This window comes from Colobus angolensis, unplaced genomic scaffold, assembly GCF_000951035.1.
Source record: "Colobus angolensis palliatus isolate OR3802 unplaced genomic scaffold, Cang.pa_1.0 Scaffold266, whole genome shotgun sequence".
Taxonomy (NCBI): Eukaryota; Metazoa; Chordata; class Mammalia; order Primates; family Cercopithecidae; genus Colobus; species Colobus angolensis.
In genome coordinates this window covers 353,392-379,921 of record NW_012115888.1, presented here as the reverse complement: position 1 = coordinate 379,921, position 26,530 = coordinate 353,392, and the positions used below count along the sequence as shown (strand labels likewise).

At 36.1% G+C, this 26,530-nt stretch overlaps 1 protein-coding gene across 3 annotated transcripts in view; it reads right to left on the bottom strand.

Annotated features, from left to right (window-relative positions):
- CDH18 (cadherin 18, type 2) overlaps window positions 1-26,530 on the bottom strand; it is a 363,385-nt gene that overhangs the window by 16,541 nt on the left and 320,314 nt on the right. For all 3 annotated transcript variants that reach the window (XM_011947447.1, XM_011947449.1, XM_011947448.1), the window contains exon 9: window positions 17,625-17,742. In XM_011947447.1, coding sequence (XP_011802837.1) covers window positions 17,625-17,742 — 118 coding nt within the window. The remainder of the gene's footprint in view (window positions 1-17,624; window positions 17,743-26,530) is intronic.

Below are 26,530 nucleotides of genomic sequence, written 5' to 3'. Positions count from 1 at the left end.
ATATATATTATATAGAAATATATATTATATACAAATATATATTATACAGAAATATATACACATACACACAAACACAACACACCATACACACAAATACACACATGTACATATATATGTGTATATATTAGACACAATAAAATATGTCTTGCTGAAACTGCAAAATTAGGCAACAAGACCGATAACAAATCTCTAACATGATATACAATGGTTAAAAAATGAATGAGGGCTGGGTGCGGTGGATCACGCCTGTAATTCCAGCACTTTGGGAGGCCAAGGTGGGTGGATCACCTGAGGTCAGGAGTTCAACACCAGCCTGGCCAACATGGTGAAACCCCATTTCTACTGAAAAATACAAAAAATAGCCGGGCATGGTGGCAGGAGCCTATAATCTCAACTATTCGGGAGGCTGAGGCAGGAGAATTGCTGGAACCCGGGAGGCAGAGGTTGCAGAGAGCTGAGATCACGCCATTGTATTCCAGCCCAGTCTGTCAACAGTGTAACTCTGTCTCTAAATAGATAAATAAATATAGAAAGTATCAAATGGCATCCAAATAAATAAGAAAAATTAATATAGGCTGGAATAACAAGAAAACATAGCAGGATAGAACATCCGTGGATGAGAAGTGCTAACTGTCAATGTCAGTCTCTAGTAATGTGCACCATAGCTGGGTTCTTAATTCTAACTCTCTATAGCTAGGATGAAGACAGCAGATTATAGAACATTTGGAAGCCAAGCTAGTAAAGCTAATGTATTAGATTAAGATTCAAGGAGATTTTGTATAGCTAGAACAAAGAAATTTAACAATGAGACATGAAATAAAGATGCATATTAGAGGGTGGACTTTGGAAAGTATCACATAGGGAGGATCTTGAATAGCAGCTTTATTTTAAAATACAGATAGATGATTGACAGGTAAATAGGTACACAGGTAAATGACAGATTAGATAGATAAATATAGACATATAGCAATAAGTCTGTAGAGCTGTCAAACAGTTAAACAATCTGAAAGCATTCAATAAAGATAAGCTATTTCTGCTTCTCCTTAGTGAAAGGACTGCTGCACTGGAGTACTGTGCATAGTTTTGGGTTCACTACATTAAAAGTGAATTTTTTTTTTTTTTTTTTGAGGCGGAGTCTCGCTCTGTCGCTCAGGCTGGAGTGCAGTGGCCGGATCTCAGCTCACTGCAAGCTCCGCCTCCGGGGTTTACGCCATTCTCCTGCCTCAGCCTCCCAAGTAGCTGGGACCACAGGCGCCCGCCACCTTGCCCGGCTAATTTTTTGTATTTTTAGTAGAGACGGGGTTTCACCGTGTTCGCCAGGATGGTCTCGATCTCCTGACCTCGTGATCCGCCCGTCTCGGCCTCCCAAAGTGCTGGGATTACAGGCTTAAAAGTGAAATTTTAAACCAATAATATGTGTTTAGAAGACTTTGGGACATTAAAAACATAGTTTGGAAAATATTTCACATGAAGAATTAACAGAATGTAATACCTTTTTCATAATAACCAGTATGTTCTTAGTATTTCCATAAAACATGCCCTTAATTTAACGCGGAAATAGTTTTGCATATATTTTATATTTAAAAATAGATGGCAATGCATTATTTATTTTGTTATATGATCCCATTTCTTGTTCAAAAAGGATATGGACACAAATAGGAGGAAGCAATGAGGTTGTCACACACATATGTAATATCAGACTCAGGCCTACAGTCTAATAATACCCTGTGATTATTGTGAAATAATTGAAATTTCATTCCTTTGAAAAGCAATCATAATAATATAAATAATTGCTTCATCTTTCTAGCAATAAATATTCCAAAGATGTTTATAATTGATAGTAATTTTGTGGGGCTTTTTCACAAAAGTATTTTGTCATAAAATATATTGTTAAGTAGTTATGCATTCAATTTCTGTATTTCTACAGGTTGCAGAATATGGTAGTAGAATACAAGTCACATGCTTCTGTAGATCAGATGTCATTTTCTTTTCTTTTCCTTTGTTTTTTTTTTTTTTTTTGAAATGGACTCTCATGCTCTGTCCCCCAGGCTGGAGTGCAGTGGCACAATCTCGACTCACTGCAAGCTCCGCCTCCCAGGTTCACGCCATTCTCCTGCCTCAGCCTCCCGAGTAGCTGGGACTACAGGCACCCACCACCACGCCCAGCTAATTTTTGTATTTTCAATAGAGATGGGGTTTCACTGTGTTAGCCAGGATGGTCTCGATCTCCTGACCTCATTATCTGCCCGCCTCAGCCTCTCAAAGTGCTGGGATTACAGGCATGAGCCACCGCGCCCAGCCTAGATGTCATTTTCTTTAGCTACTACTAGGTGTCTTATTTTTTTTTTTGTTCAATTGTTTGAAAGACCTTGCAGGATAGACTTTAATTTATGTGCCACTGTAGAAAACTATGATACAGTTTAAATTAAAATAAGGCATGCTTTTAAAACAGGTTTTGGGGCAAAAATAAATTCTATTTTTTCAGTCGAAAATTATCTTATAGCTTAGAAAATAGTAAAAAGTATGCGCTTTTGGGAACTGAAATTATTAGACACCTGTATACTCTCAGTTATATCAGCACACTCCTTTTTTGATAATGCAGGCAAAGATACATTTTATTTCAAGCATAGCCTGCAAGATCATTAAAGTAATATTTCCAGATCTATCAGAACAGCAGAAACATTTGAGATCCTCAGATGTGGATCTCTAATTAGACCAAAAAAAATTTTAATGTGTATGAAGAGAAAGCTGGGAAATACAGCCCAACTTCCACCAGACAAATAAATAGGCATGGTTTCATATTGTTTCTGAGTTTTTTTCAGTCTTGCAGCAGAAATAGAATCTATTCATAATTTAATCATTATCAGAGCACACGCATCAAACAATGGTGTTTTGCATTCCCACAAAGCACCCTTTCCATAATCGGTACTTGATGAATGATTTGAACTACACTCAGCAGGAACTTGTCTTCTGTTACAGTTTTATTATACTGACATGTAGAAAGAAATCGAAAGCAAAATGAACTAATTTATCTTGTAATATTTCAGCAGCATGATCTCTTTATGCTCTCTAATGAAAGTTTATTTCTTCATATTCCCTGACTTCCCCTTCTTTGAATCCTACAGTGGCTTAATCTCCATTTTCGGACTCTGGATTCTGCTTGTTCATCTAAGTTTGCAAACATCCTTGTGGCCTCACTTGTCTTTCCGCCAAACTACAAATGCGTGATCCAATATGTCATTATGTTCTGATTTGCACCCTGGAATGTCATCCCTTTGACCATCTGCCACACTCCTTACTACATGATAATCTTAAAATCCTGGATAAATACAATGTCCATTGTCTATTTCTGCTTTGGATTCACAAAACATGCTGATACAAATTATAACCATCTTAACTGATTCCACCTAGTATATTAAAATAAATGTATTTATTTTATAATCTCCGAGGAGATTATTAATCAATCTGTTAGCGTTTGTCCTTTTTTTTTTTTTTTTTTGAGACTGGGTCTCTCTCTGTCACCCAGGCTGGAGTGCAGTGGTGCGATCTTGGCTCACTGCAACCTCCACCTCCCGGGTTCAAGCGATTTTCCTGCCTCAGCCTCCCAAGTAGCTGGGACTACAGGCACCCGCCACCACACCTGGCTAATTTTTTGTACTTTTAGTCGAGATAGGGTTTCACCATATTGGCCAGGTTGGTCTCAAACTCGTGACCTTGTGATCTGCCCCCCTTGGCCTTCCAGAGTGCTGGGATTACAGGCGTGAGCCACTGTGCCTGGCCAATATTCGTTCTTTCTTCAGATGCTACACAGTAGCTCTTCTAAATTTCTTTTGTCCTTTTTCTTCTGAGCTGTTTTTGCACTCTCCGCACGAAAACATCTCTTTCTGCAAAGAAGCTGCCATCTATTACCAAGATTTTAAAAAACATATTTTAAATTGTTCAATCTTTCTTTGCCATTACATTTGTATATTCGAGACTGTATTTTGGACTTTACAAAATAAGCACAAATACACATAAAACAACTATGTGATGCTTGAAGAATATCAGGAAATCTGCTTATGAATGACATAAATTTGTCTAAGTGTTAATTTAGAAAGGAGGGAAATAAAGAAGAAAAAAGGAGCTTGTAAAGTAAAGTCCAAGCCAAAAATGCAAAATAATTTATAAAAACATAACAATAATATAATAACTGCAGAAGGAGAGATAAGAACGACTGTTTTAAAAATCAAATAGGACTATGAACTCCAAGAGAAAACTTCTACCTGTTATTTATCACAAACCTTTAATAAACAGTATTTTTTTTTAGTAGAGAATGAATTAGTTAAAGCAGAAAATACTATGTTTGGAGTCACTAGATTTATAAACACTGAAAAAAATTGTAAGCATAAATCCTTAGATAGTTTTAACAAGTAAATGTATCATTCTATTTTTAAAATAGTTTTTTTCACCTGCATTAATGTACAGGGTAGAAAGAATTAAAGCAGATGAATGGAACCTACATTTTCACAGAAGGAAAGCAAGGGACATGCAATGATAAAATTAGTTTTATATATATATACACACATACATATACACACATATATATACATATGTATATGTATTATTATCATTTTTTTTTTTGGAGATAGAGTCTTGCTCTGTCACCAGGCTGAAGTGCTGGAGTACAGTAGTGCGATCTTGGCTCACTGCAACCTTCACCTCCCGGATTCAAGTGATTCTCCTGCCTCAGCCTCCCAAATAGCTGGGACTACAAGCGCACGCCACCATGCCCAGCTAATTTTTGTAGTTTTAGTAGAGACAGGGTTTCACCATGTTGGCCAGGACAGTATCAATCTCTTGACCTTGTGATCCACCCACCTTAGCCTCCCAAAGTGCTGGGATTATAGGCAAGAGCCACCATACCCAGTCAAAATTAGCAATATTTTTGTTTTATTTTTCTACTTCTATTTTTTTGCTTAGTGAATTTGAGTCAGTTTTCTTTCATTGTGAGTGGGAGTAAAAAGGTGAGAGGTGGTGTGTGCTGGCAAATCCATAAGGGGAGAAATAATTTCATATATATATATATATATAGGTAAAACAACAATGTTTATATGTTTTACATATATATATATATTAAAAAATCAATAGAGTTCGAAATAACCAGAGAGAAAACAAAAGCATATCTTTGTACCTAAAGCAAAAGAGCCACTAAAATGCATCACTACAGTTCATCCACAATCTTTTACATTTTAGGGTCAAGATTGTATACATGCTCTTTAACTTCTCACTAGCCAAGTTGGAGTGTCTGCATTCAGCTAAAGGATGGTGTAATTCTCTCAAGGTGTGTCCAGATAATGTTAGTATTTGACTGGTAAGAGAAAGGAGAGCCACTGTAGAATAAAAGCCATGTGTTCCAACCTTGTCCCTGACCTTAGATAACTGACTCAGCAGGACACAGTTGCAGTCACATCCATTAGAGGATATATGAGGCTTGATTTGTAATTTAGGGCAGATTATATGTGCCTTATTTTGTTTAGGAGTGTGAGGAATCACTAAATGGTCTCTTGAAACCCTGTGGATAAAAACAAAATTTTAAATGGTTATACTCTGTAGAGAAATTAAGCATATTACAACACCAGCTGTGAGTTCTTGTTTGAAGGACAAAAATAAACTACGAGAATATTGACTGCTACAAATCTGGCAATACCAAAGAAATACAAGACAAACATTTAAAATTTCCCATGATTTCCAATGTGTATCAAACTACATACCTGCACTTCCCTACCAATGGAGTGTGAAATTTGAAAGGACTCCAAAAGACACCTTTCTAACAGTTACACAGTCAACATTAAAAATATCCCTTATTGTAAATTCCATGCAACATAAGCTTAAAGTCATACCTTCTTTCACCAACCCCAAATAGCAACAAGAAAAACAAGTTTTCCTTTTTCCTTTTACATGTTTTGTTAAAACTTATAAAGCAACTTATAAATGTTATGATCATTTTTAGAAGAATGAATGCTGCAAAAATAATAAAAAGTAATAAAGCCAAGGAAAACACCAAATCTTCAGAATGCCACCAGCAAAGTCAAAATGACACTCCAAGAAATCTTTTGTTTCATATGATTAAAAAAATTAATTTCCAGTGCATTTTTCTTGTTTTAGAAACAATGTGTTATTTTGACTCATTTATTTTTAAAGAATTCAAGTATCTGTGAGAATGGACAACACATACCAAAGAGAGAACATAATAAAAACCAATGTGAGTAGCAGATATTCCTGATAGCAAATCATCAAAAAATAATAAGCATTTTCAAATATAAAAGACAAACTAAATGTAATTTAGAACCCTGTAAACAGAGATAGAAATGCACACATAATTACTAACAATCTTTTGCCCTAATCTGTAAGATTTACAAAGGTACCTTACAGTTAGAATTAAACCTAAGAATTAGGTTGGCAAATCTCTTCACATCAAATAAAGCACAGTCCCTCAAGAAACAGCACGAAGATCATGAAACAGAACGGATTTATCTTTGTAGACTAAGCATGATTTCATACTGGAGGGTTAGTTACACTTGCATATTACAAATGAATGAACATGGTTATTGTATTCCTGGAAGCCTGGCTCAAGTCTATATTCATAAATTTAGTGATAATATGGCCATAGTTTATTTGCTATAGATGTGAAGTTTAGCAGTTAAAATTACACAATGAAATTACTTGATGTTATGATTAAAAATTGACATCACAATGTAAAGAGAAGGTGATAGCAAGAAAACAACTACATTTTAATCAGAAAACATTTCATTTTTTTGTTGTTTTAGAAAATACAACTTTAAATGCTCTAACTTAAAAATTATCTTTGAACTCTGGTTTTTAAATTTTAAATATAGTTGTGTTATTACCAACATATTAATTAATGATAAAAATAAGGTCAATATTAAGCAAAATTATGGATTTTACAATATATATTATAAAAGAAAAACCTTTCACTTGATTATTCTCTGAATCAATGTTTAATAGTTTAATAAATTAGAAGAAATAACTTTCCAGATAAATATGGAAGATTTATTGGCACAACTTTTTCTAGCCACCACAATTTGGTACCAAAGCAACTAAAGAATGAATGCCGGAGTATCTTATATTGGAGTATAGAATAAAGCACAGTGCTTAGTCATTAGTATGTTCTCATGAGTGAATTAAAATGCCACTGAGTCTCTGCTTTGCTACATTTCCCTCTCTAGATTTTTCCAGCCAATAAATTGATGCTGCATTCTGTCATCTCTATGTTGTTTTAATCCACCACTTACTGAAAAGTAATCTCTGATTCACCTCCCTGGTGGAACAAACTCTATCCCTAACGTCAAACCATGTTCCACGACTTTTAACCATACAGTTTGTAGTGATCTCTCTAAAGTAGCTCACATTTCACCTCCATCCATGGCAAATTACATTTCATATCGTCCTCATTTCCCCAACTAGACAGCAAGCCTCTTGAAAGCAGGTCCTGTGTCTTTGAATTCCTTGAATCAGGCAGTTTAAAAAACTGCTGTATTCCCAGCAGACAGTACATAACACTGGAAAAATTAACTAGCAGAAGAAAAACAATGTTAAGAACTGTCTACAGAATTTCTCTTAAGAGGAAAGGCATTCTTTCCAAGGAACATAAGGAAGAGTGGTGATAAATAATAATCTGATGTGAGGCTAGAAGTGGTACATGCCAGACATATAGCTTAAAATGTCAGCCCAAGGGAATCAGTGTGTGTGTGTGTGTGCACGCGCGTGTGCACGCACGCGTGTGTGTGTGTTTGTAAAGTGTTTGTCTTCATTTTGAATTAGGCCCAGTAAGTGAATATATTCATATTGACAATATGCAAAGTGCATTTAATAGACATTTCATAAGAAATATTATATTTTCTATCAATTTATGATTGTTTTTATATGTGATTATATTCAACACTTCATTGTTTCTAGTAAATGTTTAATCATATTAGTTTAGATAAAGTTTATTTTACACTTCACCTTTGGAAAATATTTGTTCTTATTTCATCTTATTTTCATTTGGCTGTAATAGCTCCAACAGTTACATTGTCAATATTGAAAAATCCCTTATTGTAACGTTTTGCCAAATGAATTTTATTATAAATAATACAGTTGTTGTTTTCTGTAACATTCAGTATTTTGAAATATCACTGCTTAATTATCACATGAGTGCTATCTTAGATAGAAAAGGATTCTTTTATTGTAGTTCTTTCTTTCCAATATCACTAAAAGTAAATCAATTGGCTGTTCACTTCTAATTTTACAAATGAGTATCTTGACACTATCTAGTACCTTTACAATTTAAATTCACTCTGTGGAAATTTGTAACATTATTTCATCATCTGTCAAGTTAGAAGATTTTTACTCTTAAATCTATATCTTTCTTCACTCAGGATAATTTCTTTAGTTATTCCATTATTGTTTTTCCATCCATTTATTTATGTTTTAGTTACCTTCTATGTGCCCATTATGACTCATTGCATTTCATGTGTGGTTTCAAATTCTTTATAGTTTCATCTCTATTTACACTGATAAAATAATAATTGCCTATATATCTCCATTTTACAAAAGAAAAAACAGAGATACCCTGAACATAATGTCGTGGCCATAGTTTCACCTATAATTAGCAGAGAAGCCAGGTTTCAAACAGTAGCAAGCTGTTTCTAGGGTCTCACTCTGAAACATTCTATTTGCTTCCCCTTTTGAACTTTCTGCTCACTGATGTAGTTTGTGATAGTGTTCATTTGAATTGTATCACCTTACCAGATGTTTTTAAATTGACAGTATTTTCATGTTAGCTCAAAAAGTCTCACTTAGATATATAATCATGTTTTAATATGTCCTAATTCACAATAACTGCCTCTGTCCTTCAACTAACTTGACCCCTGCCATGTCCTCTGATCTTTCTCTAAGAAAGGCGTTTTGAGCTCTGATTCCCAGAGATTCCTCCAACATAGTAAGGGATAGTAGGTAGAATTGAGCCAGCATCTAAATATCTTCTTGTTAATCTCAAAGTCTCTTTGCCTTGGAGGTGACTTTGGGGATCCATCCACAGGTCAAGTTTATTTAGCTGTCCATGTTATCCCAGTTAAGTTTTGGAAGAGAGAAGGAGTTGGAAATCAATTCTTAGGCTATAATTTCTGTCACCTGATATTCTTTTTCAGATGGCTACTAAGCTGGCCTTTCCTTTCCCTGCCGTCTGTACACTCAAACTTTCAGTAATACTTTGTACTGTGAGAGCATAAGTCTTTGGGAAGGGAGGATACATAGCAGGCATGTAAAAGTAACAGAGGCAACAAGTGCCTGAGAAACAGAGAATGTTGGTTGAAATGGTGACTAATCCTCAGAAATTTTGGAAAGAAACTTGAATTTGCTCCGTACATAAGATGGGGTTCTAACCCAATTTTAATTAAATTTGAAAGAACAAATATCTGTAGCATCTAAGGGAGTATCAAGGCAGCAATCATCTTCATGATGATTAGACTATCATTGAACAGTATCCTTTCTCTGAAGCTCCGTTTATGCCCAATTACTTAATGAAACTTTTCCTAAATGGTTCTTCATGCATAAAATGTAGGTCTAGGTAAAATATGCAGTTTTTGATCGACCAATTCTCCCACTAAAAACAAAGAGAGAAGCTTAAAATACCAAGAAAATCTCAGCTGGGCGCGGTAGTTCACACCTGTAATCCCAGAACTTTGGGAGGCTGAGGAGGGCAGATCACCTGAGGTCGGGAGATTGAGACCAGCCTGACCAACACGGAGAAACCCCGTCTCTACTAAAAATACAAAATTAGCCGGGCATAGTGGCACATGCCTCTAATCCCAGCTACTCAGTAGGATGAGAATTGCTTGAACTCAGGAGGCTGAGGTTGCGGAAAGCCGAGATCACGCCATTGCACTCCAGCCTGGGCAACAAGAGCGAAACTGTCAAGAAAAAAAAAAAAAAGAAAGATAGAAAGAAAGAAGGAAGAAGGAAAAAGGAAGGAAGAAGGAGGAAGGAAGGAAGGAAGGAAGGAAGGAAGGAAGGAAGGAAGGAAGGAAGGAAGGGAGGGAGGGAGGAAGGGAGGAAGGAAGGAAGGAAAGAAAGAATATCTCCATTGACAGGCATCAGAAAGCTGGTGAAGCGAGACAAGTAGATGAGTTAATATTCTAGAGAAGGAAAAACTGTGGAGATAAAAACTGTTGGTTGCAAAACATCCTTTCTTCTATAGGTATTTACTTACATTAGGAAGTAACAAGAGGCTGAAATTCTAAGCTGGGGACGGAGAAACTAGGGGAGCTTTTGGAAGTTTCCTGAATCTGCAATTAAATTGGAAATTGAGGGATGTGGCTGATTTTCCCTAAAGACATTCGTTATGTTCAAAATTTAAATTGAAAGTTAAATTGGAAGTTTAACAGAATGCTAAAACTCTAAGCTGAAAAGCCCTGGAAGACAAAGAAAAGCTTTTTTGTTATATCTTGGTGTTGAACAGTGATTATAGCTAAGGACTACTGTGAGTGCACAAGGAGGCTCTCAGTCTGGAGCCCTGGAGGGTCATCCTCTGGAAACAGAGACAAACCAGAGACAAACTGAAACTAAACAAAACTACAAATCAGCCAGGACTCAGTTCAGACTCCGAGTGGATTAAAGTGAATATAATCCTCTGTAATTGCTTACCAGAGAAATGGTGAATACTCTCTGGAGAAATATATTATTATTTGATCTTCTGTTAGTACTATAGCTTGAATGTTTCTGTCCCGTCCAAAATTCATGTGTTGGAATCTTAGTCACTGACACAATAATGTTGGGAGGTGGGGCCTAATGGGCGGTGTTTAGGTCCTGAGAGCTCCAGTCCCAAGAAGGAATTAATGCCACAGTAAAAACGACTTTCAGGCTGGGCACATGGACTCACGCATGTAATTCCAGGATTCTGGGAGGCCAAGGTGGGCGGATCACTTGAGGTCAGGAGTTCGAGACCAGTCTGGCCAACATGGTGAAACCCTGTCTCCACTAAAAACACAAAAATTAGCCAGGTGTGGTGGAAAGTGCCTGTAGTCCCAGATACTTAGGAGGCTGAGGCAGAAGAATCCCTTGAACCTGGGAGGCAGAGGTTGCAGTGAGCTAAGACTGTGCCATTGCATTCCAGCCTGGACAACAGAGTGAGACTCCATCTCAAAACAAACAAACAAACAAACAAACAAAGGCTTTCAGGAGTGAGATTTTTTTCTCTTCCACTGTCTTGCTAATAAAGAAAAGTGCTCCTGGCATGGCGTGGTGGCTCACGCCTATAATCCTAGCACTTTGGGAGGCCAAGACAGGTGGATCACGAGGTCACATCGAGACTATCCTGACTAACACGGTGAAACCCCATCTCTACTAAAAATACAAAAAATTAGTTGGGCGTGGTGGTGGGCACCTGTAGCCCCAGCTACTTGGGAGGCTGAGACAGGAGAATGGCATGAACCTGGGAGGCGGAGTTTGCAGTGAGCTGAGATCGCGCCACTGCACTCCAACCTGGGCGACAGAGCGAGACTCTGTCTCAAAAAAAGAAAGAAAGAAAGAAAGAAAAGTGTTCCTTCTGTCCAAAGGTGTCATCTTGGAAGCAAAGACCAGGCCCTTACAGACAACAAATGATCTTGGACTTCCCAGCCTCCAGAACTGTGAGAAATAAATTTTTATCGTATACAAATTCTCAGTTTCAGGTGTTCCACTATAACAGCACAAAACATGTGTCATTCAATCAAAAAATTCTAGATATATTAAGAAATAAGACCATGTGTCCCAGTCCTGTCTCCCCTTTCCCCTACCCCCACCAGGAGAAAAAAAAAAAAAAAAAGGCAAACACACAAAAAACTGGCATTTGTTCTAGATATAGAAAGGCTGACAATGATTGTAAAATCATTAAGATAAAAAGCTAAAGAGAATGTTAAAAATAAAGAATTTCACTAGTGATTTACACGTCTATCAAATAATCAAATGGATATCAACCAAAGCGGATTTTCTTTGAATGGATGTATTTGTTCTCATAGGACTTTTGCTTCTTTAAGCAGTTCATTAGCTCCATGCTAGCATTTCCACCAATATATTCCCAGCACATGTCACAGTGAGTAATAAAAACTAGGTCCAAAAATAAAGAAACTTTAAAAATAAACATGACGGAACATTAAAGAAGACATTTGTTCTGCAATGTTCAGGTGAATTATCAGATTCCAAATTCAAGAGGGTTAGAATGTATATCAGGAAAGATCCCACGGGAATGGGAAAGATCTGAGAAAAACATGAAACATCATGTTACATTTAGTTATTTAGCAAAGCATATTATATTTAGATATTAAATAGAATTTCATCAGAGTATAGATGGGCAAAGATCTTCTTAGTATAAGGAAATTAGCTAACTTACGTAATTCTAGGCATAAACACTGCTAAAGTATTCTCTGGTATGAACTTAGAATGCATACATTAAGAAGGTATAATAAGCACATAGGTGTTTTTACAATAGTTACTAGTAGGAGTTACTTCCATAAAGTGTCAAGAAATGTAAAGCATGTGAGCTGAGATCGTACCTACTTACATGCTAGTCAGTTAGCCTGATGCAATGTTATAGATGCCTGAAGAAAACACAAGCCTCCTGAGTCAAAGACAAAGGATTTTTTTACTTATATCACAGCAAGGAGCATAACCTCTCCTTCAGATTTGTTTCCTTATACCTTAAGGTGAAGAGGAGTGATGTGGAGGCCCCAGGTGCTGTGGAGCACGCAGTGGGTTTGTGCCTCAGCTAAGGAATCTTAAATTTACGGAGCCTGGATGTTTGATAACGAATTGTAAAAATACATGCCCAATCTCTGTATCAGAGAGTATCATTATCCTTATTAATACTATACATCAAATAAATAAGTCTTTTGAACCTAAGGAAGACACTGTATCTTCTAAGGCTGATTGTTATACAAACTTTGCAGAAGAGATAGTCTGGAAGAAAATAAACAATTAATGCCTCTGCTGGCAAGACATGAAGAAATGCAAGAGTTTCATGAGAAATTGTGCCCTAGCATGAATATCCTGAGGAGAAGAATTAAAGATCGAAGAAGTTCTGGTATTATTGTTCACAAAGGGAAACTGTTCCAGAGTCTTAAGGTATTTTACAATAGTTACAATTAAAGATGATTGACACCACTGTACTTCTCTGCTCACAATCCATTATCTACATATCAACCAGAATATTCCTTTAGAAATCATACTACATCACTCCTATTAAAAAGTTAGTTTCCATATCTTCCATTGAAATTATGATTGATTTGTTTAAAGAAACAAAAATGGAGATTGACTTCTCACAGACTAAGAAACCAAGCTGGCTATAGATTGCCTCTCTAGCCAACTCTAACTTTAATTTCCACTTTCAATACCTATGCTGACTTTACATGGAACTTGAGCCAGTCTGTTAAGTTCACTCTGCTACTCTTCCCCAAACCTTAGCGCCTTTAGGCTAGATAAACTTCCTGCCTATGAATTTTAGCCATTCCCTCTTTTCTTGTTAAGCTTCATTCATCATTCAGTTGTCAGGTTATCTACCTCCGTCTTTAGGAACTAATCGTAATTCCCCATTCCAGGACAGACACGTCTCTTACAAGACAGTTGAGCAGCATGTTTATTCTTTGTTCCATTTCAGTTCCATTTGAGAGCAAGAAGTAGGTCCTGACTACACCTGTAATGAGATCATCACTTGCCATAGAAACCTACAGGAATAGTGTTTACACGCACGCTGGCTGAATGAATATGTGAGCTCCAATTTTGTGCCTGGAAACATGCTAAACTTGTTTTAGTGAACTCTGTCCCTCATGTAGAAATTAAAAGAAAATATTACCACTTAGATTTGAAACACATTATTATGCCACATCTGTTTCAGATCTCTTTTTAAGACATAAGACATTACACTTACAGTCTTTGCTTTCTATCTAATCCCACTTCTTTTCTACTTAAACTTGATCACTCTTTTGAATTTGATGTGCATCTTTCCCAAATATAGATTTCAATTGTACTAAATATTTATAAAATTCTATGAAGTTTCTAGTTGTTCAATAGCTATAATTATATATCTGTAATATATGTGCTATATATACATATGTGTGCATACATATAATTAAAATTAAAATTTCTGAACATGTATATATAGTTACATATATACCATTAAATTTCCACATATCTCTATGTGGTTCTGTATAGTTCTCTATATATGCCAAAACTATAATTTTAATATGAATTTCCTAAGTGTTTTTATACATATTTTCTTTAAATTTATTTGCCTCATTTTGTCTAACCAATTTTTTATCTTTTTGTAAATATGTTATTAATTTATTTCTGTATTTTGAAATTACAAAAGCATTTTTGTCATCATTTATGCATTTTTCATTAGTTAGAGTAAATTCATTTTTCTGATTTCTTTCTCAATTCATTCACTATCTTTTAAATTGTTGGTTCTCAGGCTCATCAGGAACAACAATATGAATCTCTTTCTCTCTCTCTTTTTGAAAAATCTCTGTGCCCTTGCTTTTTGCGATATAGCAATTTGGGAGATGTCACTAAACCAATGGCTTCCTGATCACTCGTCCTGGTTTTGGGGCTACGTCTGATTTCTGTTGTTTCCCTCACTATGGACTTTCATGTGAGAAGTGGGCACAGAAAGTAATAATTTTTTTCTAGATTTATTTCTTTATATTCTGGGGACTTGTAAATGACAGTTAACTTACATAGGCACAGAACATGATAAATTTTCTTCCAGTTTTGTTTGTTTGTTTGTTTGTTTATGTTTGATGGACATGTGAATGTCAATTAACTTGCATAACACAAAGCCCAAGCACACAAGACCTTGCAGTCCATCATTTTCTGACTTTTATTCCATTGTATTTTCTGACTCTAACTCTATTGTATTTTCATTTTTGTTGATCTCCAGAATATGTAAGTAAATGTAGGTATGTAAGCATGTGTATATGCATCTATGTATACAGTTTGGTAGGGCTACTTTATTTTTAATTTCATCTTTATACATTATTGTCTATAATTGCTTTGTCTGTGGAGGCAAGATCATTTGATTCTAATATATTTATACATAGTATTATTAATTCTCCCAAGGGTACTAAGTCAGTGATTGTAATCATGGAAAATGGACTTAAAAACTGAGACTCAGGAGGTTTAGGGGCTGAATTTATGGAGGACAGCCAAGACTGTTAAATTGAGTACATGTTTTCAACTATGTGTTAATATTTCCATCCAAAACAATTGCTGTTTTTTTCTATCTGAGAGAAATTATTCCTGTTATTTATAATTTCAATACTCAAAAATTGTAAAAATATTCTCACAAAAATTTTAAACACCTTTACCACTAGACAACCATCCACAGACTTCTCACACTGAAGCTGGTGTAGCTGATGTAAACTTCATTTGCATAGTTAAATGTTAAAAACTGTGCACACAAACTCTTTTAAAAGCGTGTATATATTTTTTAGGAGAAAACCTGTATGTAAGTTCTGACACTAGTAATGTTGTTAAATCACTTAATTAAGACATTTCAAATACCATAGGTAATTAGTGGCCAGGCACGGTGACTCACACCTGTAATCCCAGCACTTTGGGAGGCCGAGGCAGGAGGATTACCTGAGGTCAGGAGTTCAAGACCAACCTGGCCAACATGGTGAAACCCTGTCTCCACTAAAAAATACAAAAAATTGGCCTGGCGTGGTGGTGGGTGCCTGTAATCCCAGCTACTTGGGAGGCTGAGGAAGAAGAATCACTTGGACCTAGGAGGTGGAGCCTGCAGTAAGCCAAGATCACACCATTACACTTTAGCCTGGGCAACAAGAGTGAAACTCCATCTCAAAAATAAATAAATAAATACATAAATAAATAGGTAATTTAATTCACAAATTCCAGCTATAATAATCTTGTATGAAGAACTTTTCATTAAGAATGTGGGATTCGGCCAGGCACGGTGGCTCATGACTGTATTCCCAGCACTTTGGGAGGCCAAGGAGGGTGGATCACCTGAGGTCAGGAGTTCAAGATCAGCCTGACCAACATGGTGAAACCCTGTCTCTACTAAAAATAAAAATAAAATAAATAAAAAAAAAAACTAGCCAGGCGTGGTACAAGAGCGAAACTCCCTCTCAAAAAAGAAAAAAAGGAAAAAAAGAATGTGGGATTCAACAATAGCAAAATTATTCTGTTTTTCTGAAGTACATTCAGAGTTATACTTATGTGGGTTAAATAGCCTGAATTGAACATATCTTCAAATCTAAGTTGAATATGTTATCATATTTAAATTATTTTAAAATATAAATTTTTTATTGGAATAGAAAAAAAATGCAACTGAAACATAAGTGCATGGCTCAACATATGATCCCAATCTCCTAAGGAAGCAAATTAAATAACCTCTGCCAAATTATACAATTCTTTGAAACATGGAAAAATATTTTTTTCACGAGTTTCACATATTTAATCATACTAAGTATATTTGAATTATAAGACAGTCTGTTCTAATGTAAGTAAATGTACATTAGTCAGTTAAATGCAATTTGTCATACACTAACATGCACAAATATTTATTCCCATAAGCAGAGCTGACCTAGGGCCACTTAAAACGTAAGAGACAATTAAGCTTTAAATGTTCATACAAATCTTATGGCTTTGTGTACATTTTGATCCTTTTTTATATATTTAAAGATGTTTAGGGAAAATGGGAAAAATGCTTTTGGTAGGTTGTCATTTAGTAACTTGCATTTGAAAATCTTCTCCCGGAAGTAAAGAGAGAGGGAATTCAATGTTTACTGAAAATGTATGTGCCACTATTTTCTTCATGTCATTCTGAGGCAACTGTTAAATTCCAAATAGCAGCATATTCACATAAACATAATCAAATATATAGTTTGGAGAAAGAAAAAGTTGATCCTAATCAGAAAATTGACATACCGTATAGCTTAATGTTTCCCTAAGGTATGAACAGTGACTTACATGGAACCTTGAGAAATGTACCAAAGAGGACATCTAAATAATGAAGGAACTTCTGTAGTTACTAAATTATGGGATTATTTTTAACCACACAATACAGAAGGCTAAATAAAAATGATTCAAAAATTTCCAAAATACTCTGCATACTTGTGCATATCTTTCTACACATATTTTGGACAATGTTCATAATAAGAGGAAATATAATTTGTACAGCACATCTTGATAGTCTTGCTCATACAAGATGATTGCAAGCATTGCATTTCCTTTAGTAACTGTCTCTAGGATATATTTTTCCTAATTTGAATATTTTCTACCTCCAAGCAGTAGCAGCAGCTCTCATAAACAAGTTTGTCAGCTAAGATTTCTCTTAAAATTTGCCCAAGAGCATATTACATGTACATTTCTTGTTTAAAGAGATGCTTCTGAATAAATTCAATGAAAGTTATTTGTACATATGGCTCAATTTTAAATACAAGCTATTCACAGATCATAACACAGTAGCATCAAACTGACTTTGAATGCTGATTTGCAAGATGTTTGTGAGTATATAAGAATAAAGCCTACTACATATAAGGTTAAAGCAGAAACCACATAGATAAATACATATGTGTATATATGTTCACCTTCATTGTCCTTCAGAGTGAAGTTTGGATTTACAGGCAGGTGTTCATCAAGAAAGAAGTTAAACCTTGGCCCATTGGCAAAATCATCTTTATCAGTGGCACTGATGGTGTGAATAACCTAAAGAAAAGACAAACAGTAAACAGTAAATTTAATTTTACTTGTTCTCTTGATTTTAATTACATTGTATTCTTTCTGTTACAAAATATTTTTAGAAGATCTTTTCTTCCAACTTGAGTTATTTTCTTCAAATTCAGGTCATAAAACAATGAATTAAATTGCTCTATCCTACATTTGATTTTAGGAAAAACATGGTATATAATTTCTAAACATTCATCACACTTTATTTTCTAGCAATGCACACACATTGATTTTATGTTTTCCTTAATCGGCCATGGTACTGTGGGGTCAATTCGATGCAATGTTTTCATATGAACACCTGTTGGAGGAGACATAAAATATTGTTTGCACAAATATAAACATCCCAGTGTTGATTCAGAACAGCTGATCAGTGTATGTTGGTCTAAGTAGTAAATGCAAGAACAGTGGAGTCTTGGTTTTATTATTTTTTCAAGAGGCCTTTAAGATCATGATCTAGTCCCTGTATATTACAGACGAGGAGCCTGAATCCTGGAAGGATGGTGATGTGCCCCAAATCTCTAAAATAATGGCAGAGGCAAAACAAGACCCTCAGTAATTTACGAATAACTTCTCCTCTCTAGTGCTCAGGAGAAAGCAGTTCTTCAGAATCTGGACTTAATGTACATTAAAAAGCAGAGTAAGTTAGAATTTATGGTGGCCCAAGAGAAGAACATGAATTTCAATAAGTGTGGCCAGTCTGCTCTTAAAAAATAAATATCAAAATAAACAGACGAAAAGATATTTTCCTCTTTTGAAAATTATTATTGTAATGCTTAGGTGTCTTCATTCAACCCTTTCCTTAGAAAAACAAGAAACAAAGAGGGAGAAGATAGCGCTATGAAAATAGTATTTCCTGCTTCTGACATACATTGTGTCCATTTTAGAAACTAATATCATTTCTTAGAACATTATACCTAATTTCAACCAGTTCAATATTTTACAAGGGAGGTAATTCACCAAAGAATATCACGGTTAAAACCTAAATTTCTATCCATGTTCTGAGCCCATTAGTTTGTCAGAAAGATGAGGAGGAAAATAAAAGTACTAAGAAGTGGGGGTGAGTAAGAGTAAAACCAGAAAAGCATATGTTTTCACGAAGTGACAGTGAAGAAAGTACTTGAGGATATAAAAAGGGATCAGCTTCCTTATTATGTTTACTGGGCTCACTCTTTCACCTCCTTTCCATCACTGCTCAAAAGATACATGTTTAGCAAGATCCTATGTGCTCCTTACCCCTGCCTCCATCTCCAAATAAGTCTCCATCCTTCTCAATTTCCCTGCATATTTATTTATAAGCTGAAAATCTTATTGTTTTCTTTTTTCATTTGAAGTACAACTAGTCTCTGGATAGACTGTTTTTCCCCTTGTTTTCACTTGGAGCAGGGGGATACATTGATGGATAATCAGATACATTGTGACCATTCCAGTGCTGCCTCATCTGAGGAACATACCTACAGTGGCTACACATTAGTTACTTAATATACAATTGAAATACAATGTGAATATTTTAAGTTGTTTAAGGGTTAAAAAAGTATTTACGCAGGCATCACATACTCCATCACTTCCTCCCATACATACAAATATATAATGTTACCTCTCCTTTTCCCCCTTTTTTATAAAATAAATGTTCTCTCTCCTTGCTCTTGAATTTTAGTGATTCTCCAGTGCGTGACCCTATTTTCTCCATCAAACCTCATAACATACTGATACATTTGCAAGTTTATTTTTATCCAATAATAGAATTTTGGAGTAGGTTGGTGAAGAACATTTCCTTTGAGTTAACTGAGCTAGTTTATGGTTTCTGTTATCACTGCTGTGGGATTATTGTTTTCTTTACTATTCATTTCAAAGTTAGTATATAAATCATTTTAATTATTTCTTAATATTTTTACAAATATGAGCTTACTATATCTGTTAAACTCTGATATAATTCATATTCTATTGTGTTTGTAAGGCATCTTTTTCACTTTTTTACAGATGATTTTAAATGCAAATTGAACAGAAAGCTCACATATGACAATTGTGTTCTTTTAAGAGAGAAACTCCTGGTCTCTACATAAAAAATGAGGATTTGATTATCAAGTTTTGTTTAACAATGTCCCAATCATCTGGAACTCTTATAGAATTGTTGATAATGTATCTAAGCTTAAATTTTTATTAATCATATTTCTGAAAAAAAAATGTTGCCAAAACCTAGAACGTTAGTCTGACTTTGTCCAAAATTCTGTAATGTTTGCTTGGTCTGTGCTCTGTATTGGTATATTCAATTTTTCTGTTTTACAAATCATCTTGTCTCTTCCATTAGGTAATAGAATTTGCATTCATTGTTATCTTAGACTTTCTTTAGAAAAAATACTTGAGAAGTTAACATATTTATGATTTTTAGAAGTTATAAACTTCTGGCAGATATCTAGATAATTGCCAGGTTTCCATCATCAATATTTTCTATCTGTTTGTCAAAATTGTGATTTATAGGCACTGTGTTACCTTGCTATCTCTTTGTCCAATTGCTTTAGTAATGTAAAATCCCTAACAATCTTTTTTGATTCCTGTGTCTTCTAATAGAACACAAATATTATTTATCATATTTACATGATCTAATTAGTGCATAGAATGTTTATTTATTTTGAAAAATATCAAATAAATGATATTACAAATTTAGTCTACATTACAAAAGCAAAGGTTAAAAAAAAAATAGACAGTTGCTATTTATAAATAATTACCAGGGAGTATTTTTGATATCTACAAATAAATGTATCCACTTTTAAAAATATACTTTCAATTGTCTGTTAATACTAGAGTACTTTATTAGGGAAAAGTCAGTATCACAAATATATAAAATTTTTCTAATCTAATACCTTAATGTTAGATTTGGCAAATGAACTTGATTGGCTTAAGCATTTTATATTTGAAAAGAAAGTTCTTTCTTTTCTTTCTTTCTTTCTTTCTTTCTTTTTTTTTTTTTTTTTTTTTTTTTTTTTTTTTTTTTTTGGCAGAGACTCACTCTGTAACCCAGGCTGGGATACCAGAAGCTCAGTCTCTCAATCTTAGCTCACTGTAACCCTCACTTTCTGGGTTCAAGTGATTCTCGTGTCTCAGCCACCGAGTAATTGGGATTACAGGTGTGAGCCACCATGCCCAACTAATTTTTGTATTTTTGGTGGAAATAGGGTTTTGCCACGTTGGCCAGGCTGCTCTAGAACCCCTGGCCTCAAGTTATCTGCCTGCCTTGGCCTCCCAAAATACTGGGATTACAGGTGTGAGCCACCGTGCCTGGCCAAGAATATTCTTAACTCAGAAATAGAAAAACAAATACCATATGTTCTCACTTACAAATAGAAGCTAAACAATGGGGACAAATGAACAGAAAGATGAAAATAATAGACAACAGGGATTCCAAAAGGCCAGAGAGTGGGAAGGGGAGAGGGTTGAAAAATATCCTGTTGAGCACAATGTTCACTTTTTGAGTAATGCATAAACTAGAGGCTCAATCAATCCCAGGACTTTGGGAGGCCAAGGTGGGTGGATCACGAGGTCAGGAGATCGAGACCATCCTGGCTAACATGGTGAAACCCCATCTCTACTAAAAATACAAAAATTAGCTAGGTGTGGTGGCGGGTGCCTGCAGCCCCAGCTACTCGGGAGGCTGAGGCAGGAGAACGGTGTGAACCTGGGAGGCGGAGCTTGCAGTGAGCCGAGATCGCGCCACTGCACTCCAGCCTGGGTGACAGAGTGAGACTCCATCTCAAAAAAAAAAAAAAAAAATGCCCATGTAACCTCTCAATCAAAAAACATTTTTTTTAAAAGACATAGTATCCTGTTTAATCAATGCATCTGCTTCATAATATAATCTTTAATAGTATCTGCATACATTTATTTGATAACATCAACTTTTGTTATTTAAATGAGCTTGATTTTTGACAGTAAAGAATCTCTATTGACCTAGTTAATGTTTTCATGCAAAGTTATATGGTTAATAATTGTATGTGGTGGAAGCATATAATGTTATGCAACAAAATTTCTTTTATGTGTTATTTTTGTACGTTTATTTACAATGAAAGAAGGAATACATAGGAAATTTAATATGCATAAAATAGAATCGACTCCCTTTATTTTTTCAATGTTTCTACTTTAGGCATATCTAATTTTTTCTTAATTCATTCTACTTTCGGAACTGTCTTCAAATTTCATGCATGCATGCCTTTCTTTTTAATATTTTTCTCAGGCAATATACTTAAAATATTTTTTTTTCAGAACAGGAAAATGTATTAACTTAGAGAACTATATTGTTGCAGGTTACATTAGTATCACAATTTACCTGAACTCTGCTGTTACGTGGGGCTTAAACTTTCATAAAAAGCCAATCTCTTTGCCATAGCTACATTCTGATACGTTTAGATGTGCAGTATTCATAATAGAAATATCCGTAATTCTAAGAGCAATTGTCATTGAAAGAGGAACTGTCACACAGCCTGGCAATACAAATACACTTCAGAAAATTGACTTCATCAATTGTTGTTTAAACAGAGTTCCTTATTCCAACTCTGCATCAGAATGCATCGGATTTCTTCAGAAGTGTTTTCAATGTATGGTTAAAGGAGTCGAACACTACGAAACTAAAGAACACAGAATTGGGCCATTTCACTCTGTAATGGGTTAATCACACAAGTAGAGCACATACACTGGTAATGATTTGTCTAAATGTGAGTGCCACAAGCTACACTTTCAAACAATCTTTTCTTCCATCAATTAAAGCTGAAATTTATTTTGGTGGAAGAGGTGAAAACAAATACACAAGCAACAGCATAATAAGTTCAGTCATCTTATGATCACATCTAAAATCGTTCAATGGTAAAGGCAACAATGGTAGCTAAATGTATAGTGTTTTAAAGTCCAAAAAGGAGTAACCACATAATCAACTAACAAAACTTAATCAAAATATTAGAAATGTAGTAATGTCAAATGCTAAGTGTAGTAATTACCTTTTTGATATGGTTAGGTTTTGTGTCCCCACTAAAATAATGTTGAATTATAATCCTCATAATCCCCATAATCCCCACACGTCAAAGGAGAGACTAGGTAGAGGTAATTGGATCATGTGGGTGGCTTTCTCCCATGCTGTTCTCCTGATAGTGAGTTCTCAGGAGATATGATGGTGATGGTGGTGGTGGTGTTTGTTTTGTTTTGTGTTTTGAGATTGAGTTTTCCTCTTGTTGCCTAGGCTGGAGTGCAGTGGTGCGATCTCAGCTCACTACGGTTTACACCTCCTAGGTTCAAGTGATTCTCCTGCCTCAGCCTCCCAAGTAGCCAGGATTACAGGCACCCGCCACCATGCCTGGCTAATTTTTTGTATTTTTAAAGAGATGGAGTTTCGCCATGTTGGGCAGGCTGAACTCCTGATCTCAGGTGATCTGCCTGCGTTAGCCTTCCAAAGTGCTGGGATAACTGGCATGAGCCAACACACCTGGCCAATCTGATGGTTTTATAAGCAGCTCATCCCCCATCTCTCAGAACTTCTCTTTCCTGCAGGATTGTGAAGAAGGTGCCTTGCTTCCCCTTGGCTTTCCCCCATGATTTTAAGTTTCCTAAGCCCTCCCTAGCCATGCTGAACTGTGAGTCAATTAAACCTCTTTCCTTTATACATTACCATGTCTCAAGCAGTTCTTTACAGCAGTATGAAAACAGACTAATACAGTAAATTGGTACCATGGAGTGTGGGGCACTGATATAAACATACCAGAAAATGTGTAATTGACTTTGGAACTGGATAAGAGGGAAAGATTGGAACAGTTTGGAGGGCTTAGAAGACAGGAAGATGTGGGAAGGTTTGGAACTTTCTAGAGACTTGTTGAATGACTTTGAACAAAATGTGGATGGTGATATGGAAAATGAAGTCCAGGCTGAAGATGGAGAAGAGGAACCTGTTGGAAACTGGAATAAAAGTGACTCTTGCTATGCTTTAGCAAAGAGACTGCTGGCATTTTGCCCCTGCTCTAGGGATCTGTGAAACTTTGAAGTTGAGAGAGATGACTTAGGGTATCTAGTGAAAGAAATTTTTAATAGCAAAGTGTTCAAGATATAACCTGGGTGCTCTTAAAATCATTCAGTTTTACGCATTTCAAAGGGATGGTTTACATTCGGAACTTATGTTTTAAAGGGAAGAAGAGCATAAAAGTTTGGAAAATTTGAAGCCTGACAATGCAATAAAAAAAAACAACCCATTTTCTGAGGAGAAATTTTAGCTGGCTGCAGAAAGTTGCATAAGTATCAAGGAGCTGTATGTTAATCACCAAGACAATGGAGAAAATGTCTCCAGGGCATGTCAGAGGTCTTCATGGCAATCCCTCCCATCAGGAACCTAGAGGCCTAGGAAGAAAAACTGGTTTTGTGGGCCAGCCCAGGACCTTGCTGCTTTGTGCAGGACTTGGTGCCCTGAATCCAAGCCACAGCTAAAAGGGGCCAATACACAGCTCAGGCCATTGCTTCAGAGGGTGCAAGCCCCAGCCTTCGTGGCTTACATGTGGTATTGGGCCTGCAAGTGCTCAGAAGCCAAGAATCGAAGTTTGGGAACCTCCACTTAGATTTCAGCGGATCTAAAAGAATGCCGGGATGTCCAGCAGAAGTCTGCTGCAGGGCTGGAGCCCTCAAGGAGAATGGCTACTAGGGCAGTGTGGAGGGGAAATTTGGGATTGGAGTCCCCACAACAGAGTCCCCAATGGGGCACTGCCTAGTGGAGCTGTGAGAAGAGGGCCACTGTTACTCAGACCCCAGAATGGTAGATCCACCAACAGCTTACACTGTGTGCCTGGAAATGCTGCACACTCAATGCCAGCCTTTTAAAGCAGCCAGGAAAAGGGCTGTACCCTGCAAAGCCACTGGAGCTGAGCTGCCTAAGGCTGTGGGAGGCCACCTCTTGCATCAGCGTGACCTGGATGTGAGACATGGAGTAAAGGGAGATCATTTTGGAGCTTTAACATTTGACTGCACTGCTAGATTTTGGACCTGCCAGTGGCCTGTAGCCCCTTCCTTTTGGCCAATTTCTCCTATTTGGAATGGGTGTATTTACCCAATGCCTGTAGACCCATGGTACCTAGGAAGTGACTAACTTGCTTTTGATTTTACAGGCTCATAGGCAGAAGGGACTTGCCTTGTCTCAGATGAGACTTTGGACTTGGACTTTTGGGCTAATACTGGAATGAATTATAACTCTGGGGGACTGCTGGGAAGGCATAATTGGTTTTGAAATGTGAAAGGGACATTAGATTTGAGAGGGGCCAGGGTAGAATGATATGGTTAGGCTTTGTGTCACCACCCAAATCTCATCTTGATTCATAATCCCCATATATCAAGGGAGAGATTAGGTGGAGGTAATTGAATCATGGGTATGGTTTCCCTCATGCTGTTTTTGTGATGGTGAGTGAGTTCCAAGGAGATTTGATGGTTTTATAAGGGGCTCTTTCCCCATCACTCAGCACTTATCCTTCTTGTTGCCTTGTGAAGAAGCTGCCTTGCTCCCCCTTTGCCTTCCGCCATGAGTGTAGGTTTCCTAAGGTGTCCCCAGTCAAGATGAACTGTGAGTTCATCTTTCCTTTATAAATTACCCAGTCTCAGGTAGTCCTTTATAGCAGTATGAAAATGAACTAATACACTTTTGAAAATAAGTAACAAATCAGTTTCCTAAGGACTCCCCAGTCAGGATGCTCTGTGAGTTCATCTTTCCTTTATAAATTACCCAGGCTCTAAAAGTCCTCTTTCCTTTATAAATTACCCAGTCTCTGGAAGTCCTTTATAGCAGTATGAAAATGAACTAATACACTTATGAAAATAAGTAACAAATACATAAAGAAAGGAGGAATACTATATAAATAAATAGTTAATGAGACTTACCAAAGAAAAAGCTAGTTGTCAGAGACACATCCCTCTCCAAAAAGTATCAAATAGAATAAGAATAAGGTAACTGAATGCATAGAATAAGGTAAATCATATTTAGAGGACAGAATAAGATATGCATAGAATAAGATAACTCATATTTAAAGGAGTTTGAAACTTATTTAGTCCTATATTTATAGAATTTCAGTCTTAGAAGGGCCCTGAAATGCTGACATTTGTGTTTATTTTGGAGATGAAGAAAGCACCTGTTAATGTGAAATAATATCATTTCTTAGACCTGCTGTAGAGCTTTTGCAGTCAATGCAGAGGGTAAAACAGAGGACCCATACCAGCAATGTCACATTGAGAATGGAGCAAGTCCTAGGGAGAATGGATAAGTGAACCTATCTCATGAGAAAGTGGTGGAAAATATCAGAGGTCAACAGAAAAATTCAAGGTCATAGGCCAGAAAACTGAGACCAGAGTTTTAAATTTGGGAGCAGATGTTCACATATAGAGAAAATAAGTATCAATTGAGCCAAGAGCAAGGGCTGGGTGTTATTGGCCCAAATTTGCAGCAGACTACATAGGTAGCATTGGACTAGCAACCATTGTTGTGCCACATTATGAGAATATACTTTAACCTTAAAGCTTTGAAATGACATTGAAATTTAAAAATAAAATTTACATGCTTATTTAAATGAATTTTTAAAATTATAATTAGTCACAAAACAATGTCTGATGCAAACATAAGCCCATGCTTGGTTATTTACATCATATTTCAAATGACATTTTTAATTTACCAATTTTAGCTCTCTGAGTAATCTAAACATCATGGAAATAGCCAGGCGTGGTGGCTCACGCCTGTAATCCCAGCACTTTGGCAGGCCGAGGCAGG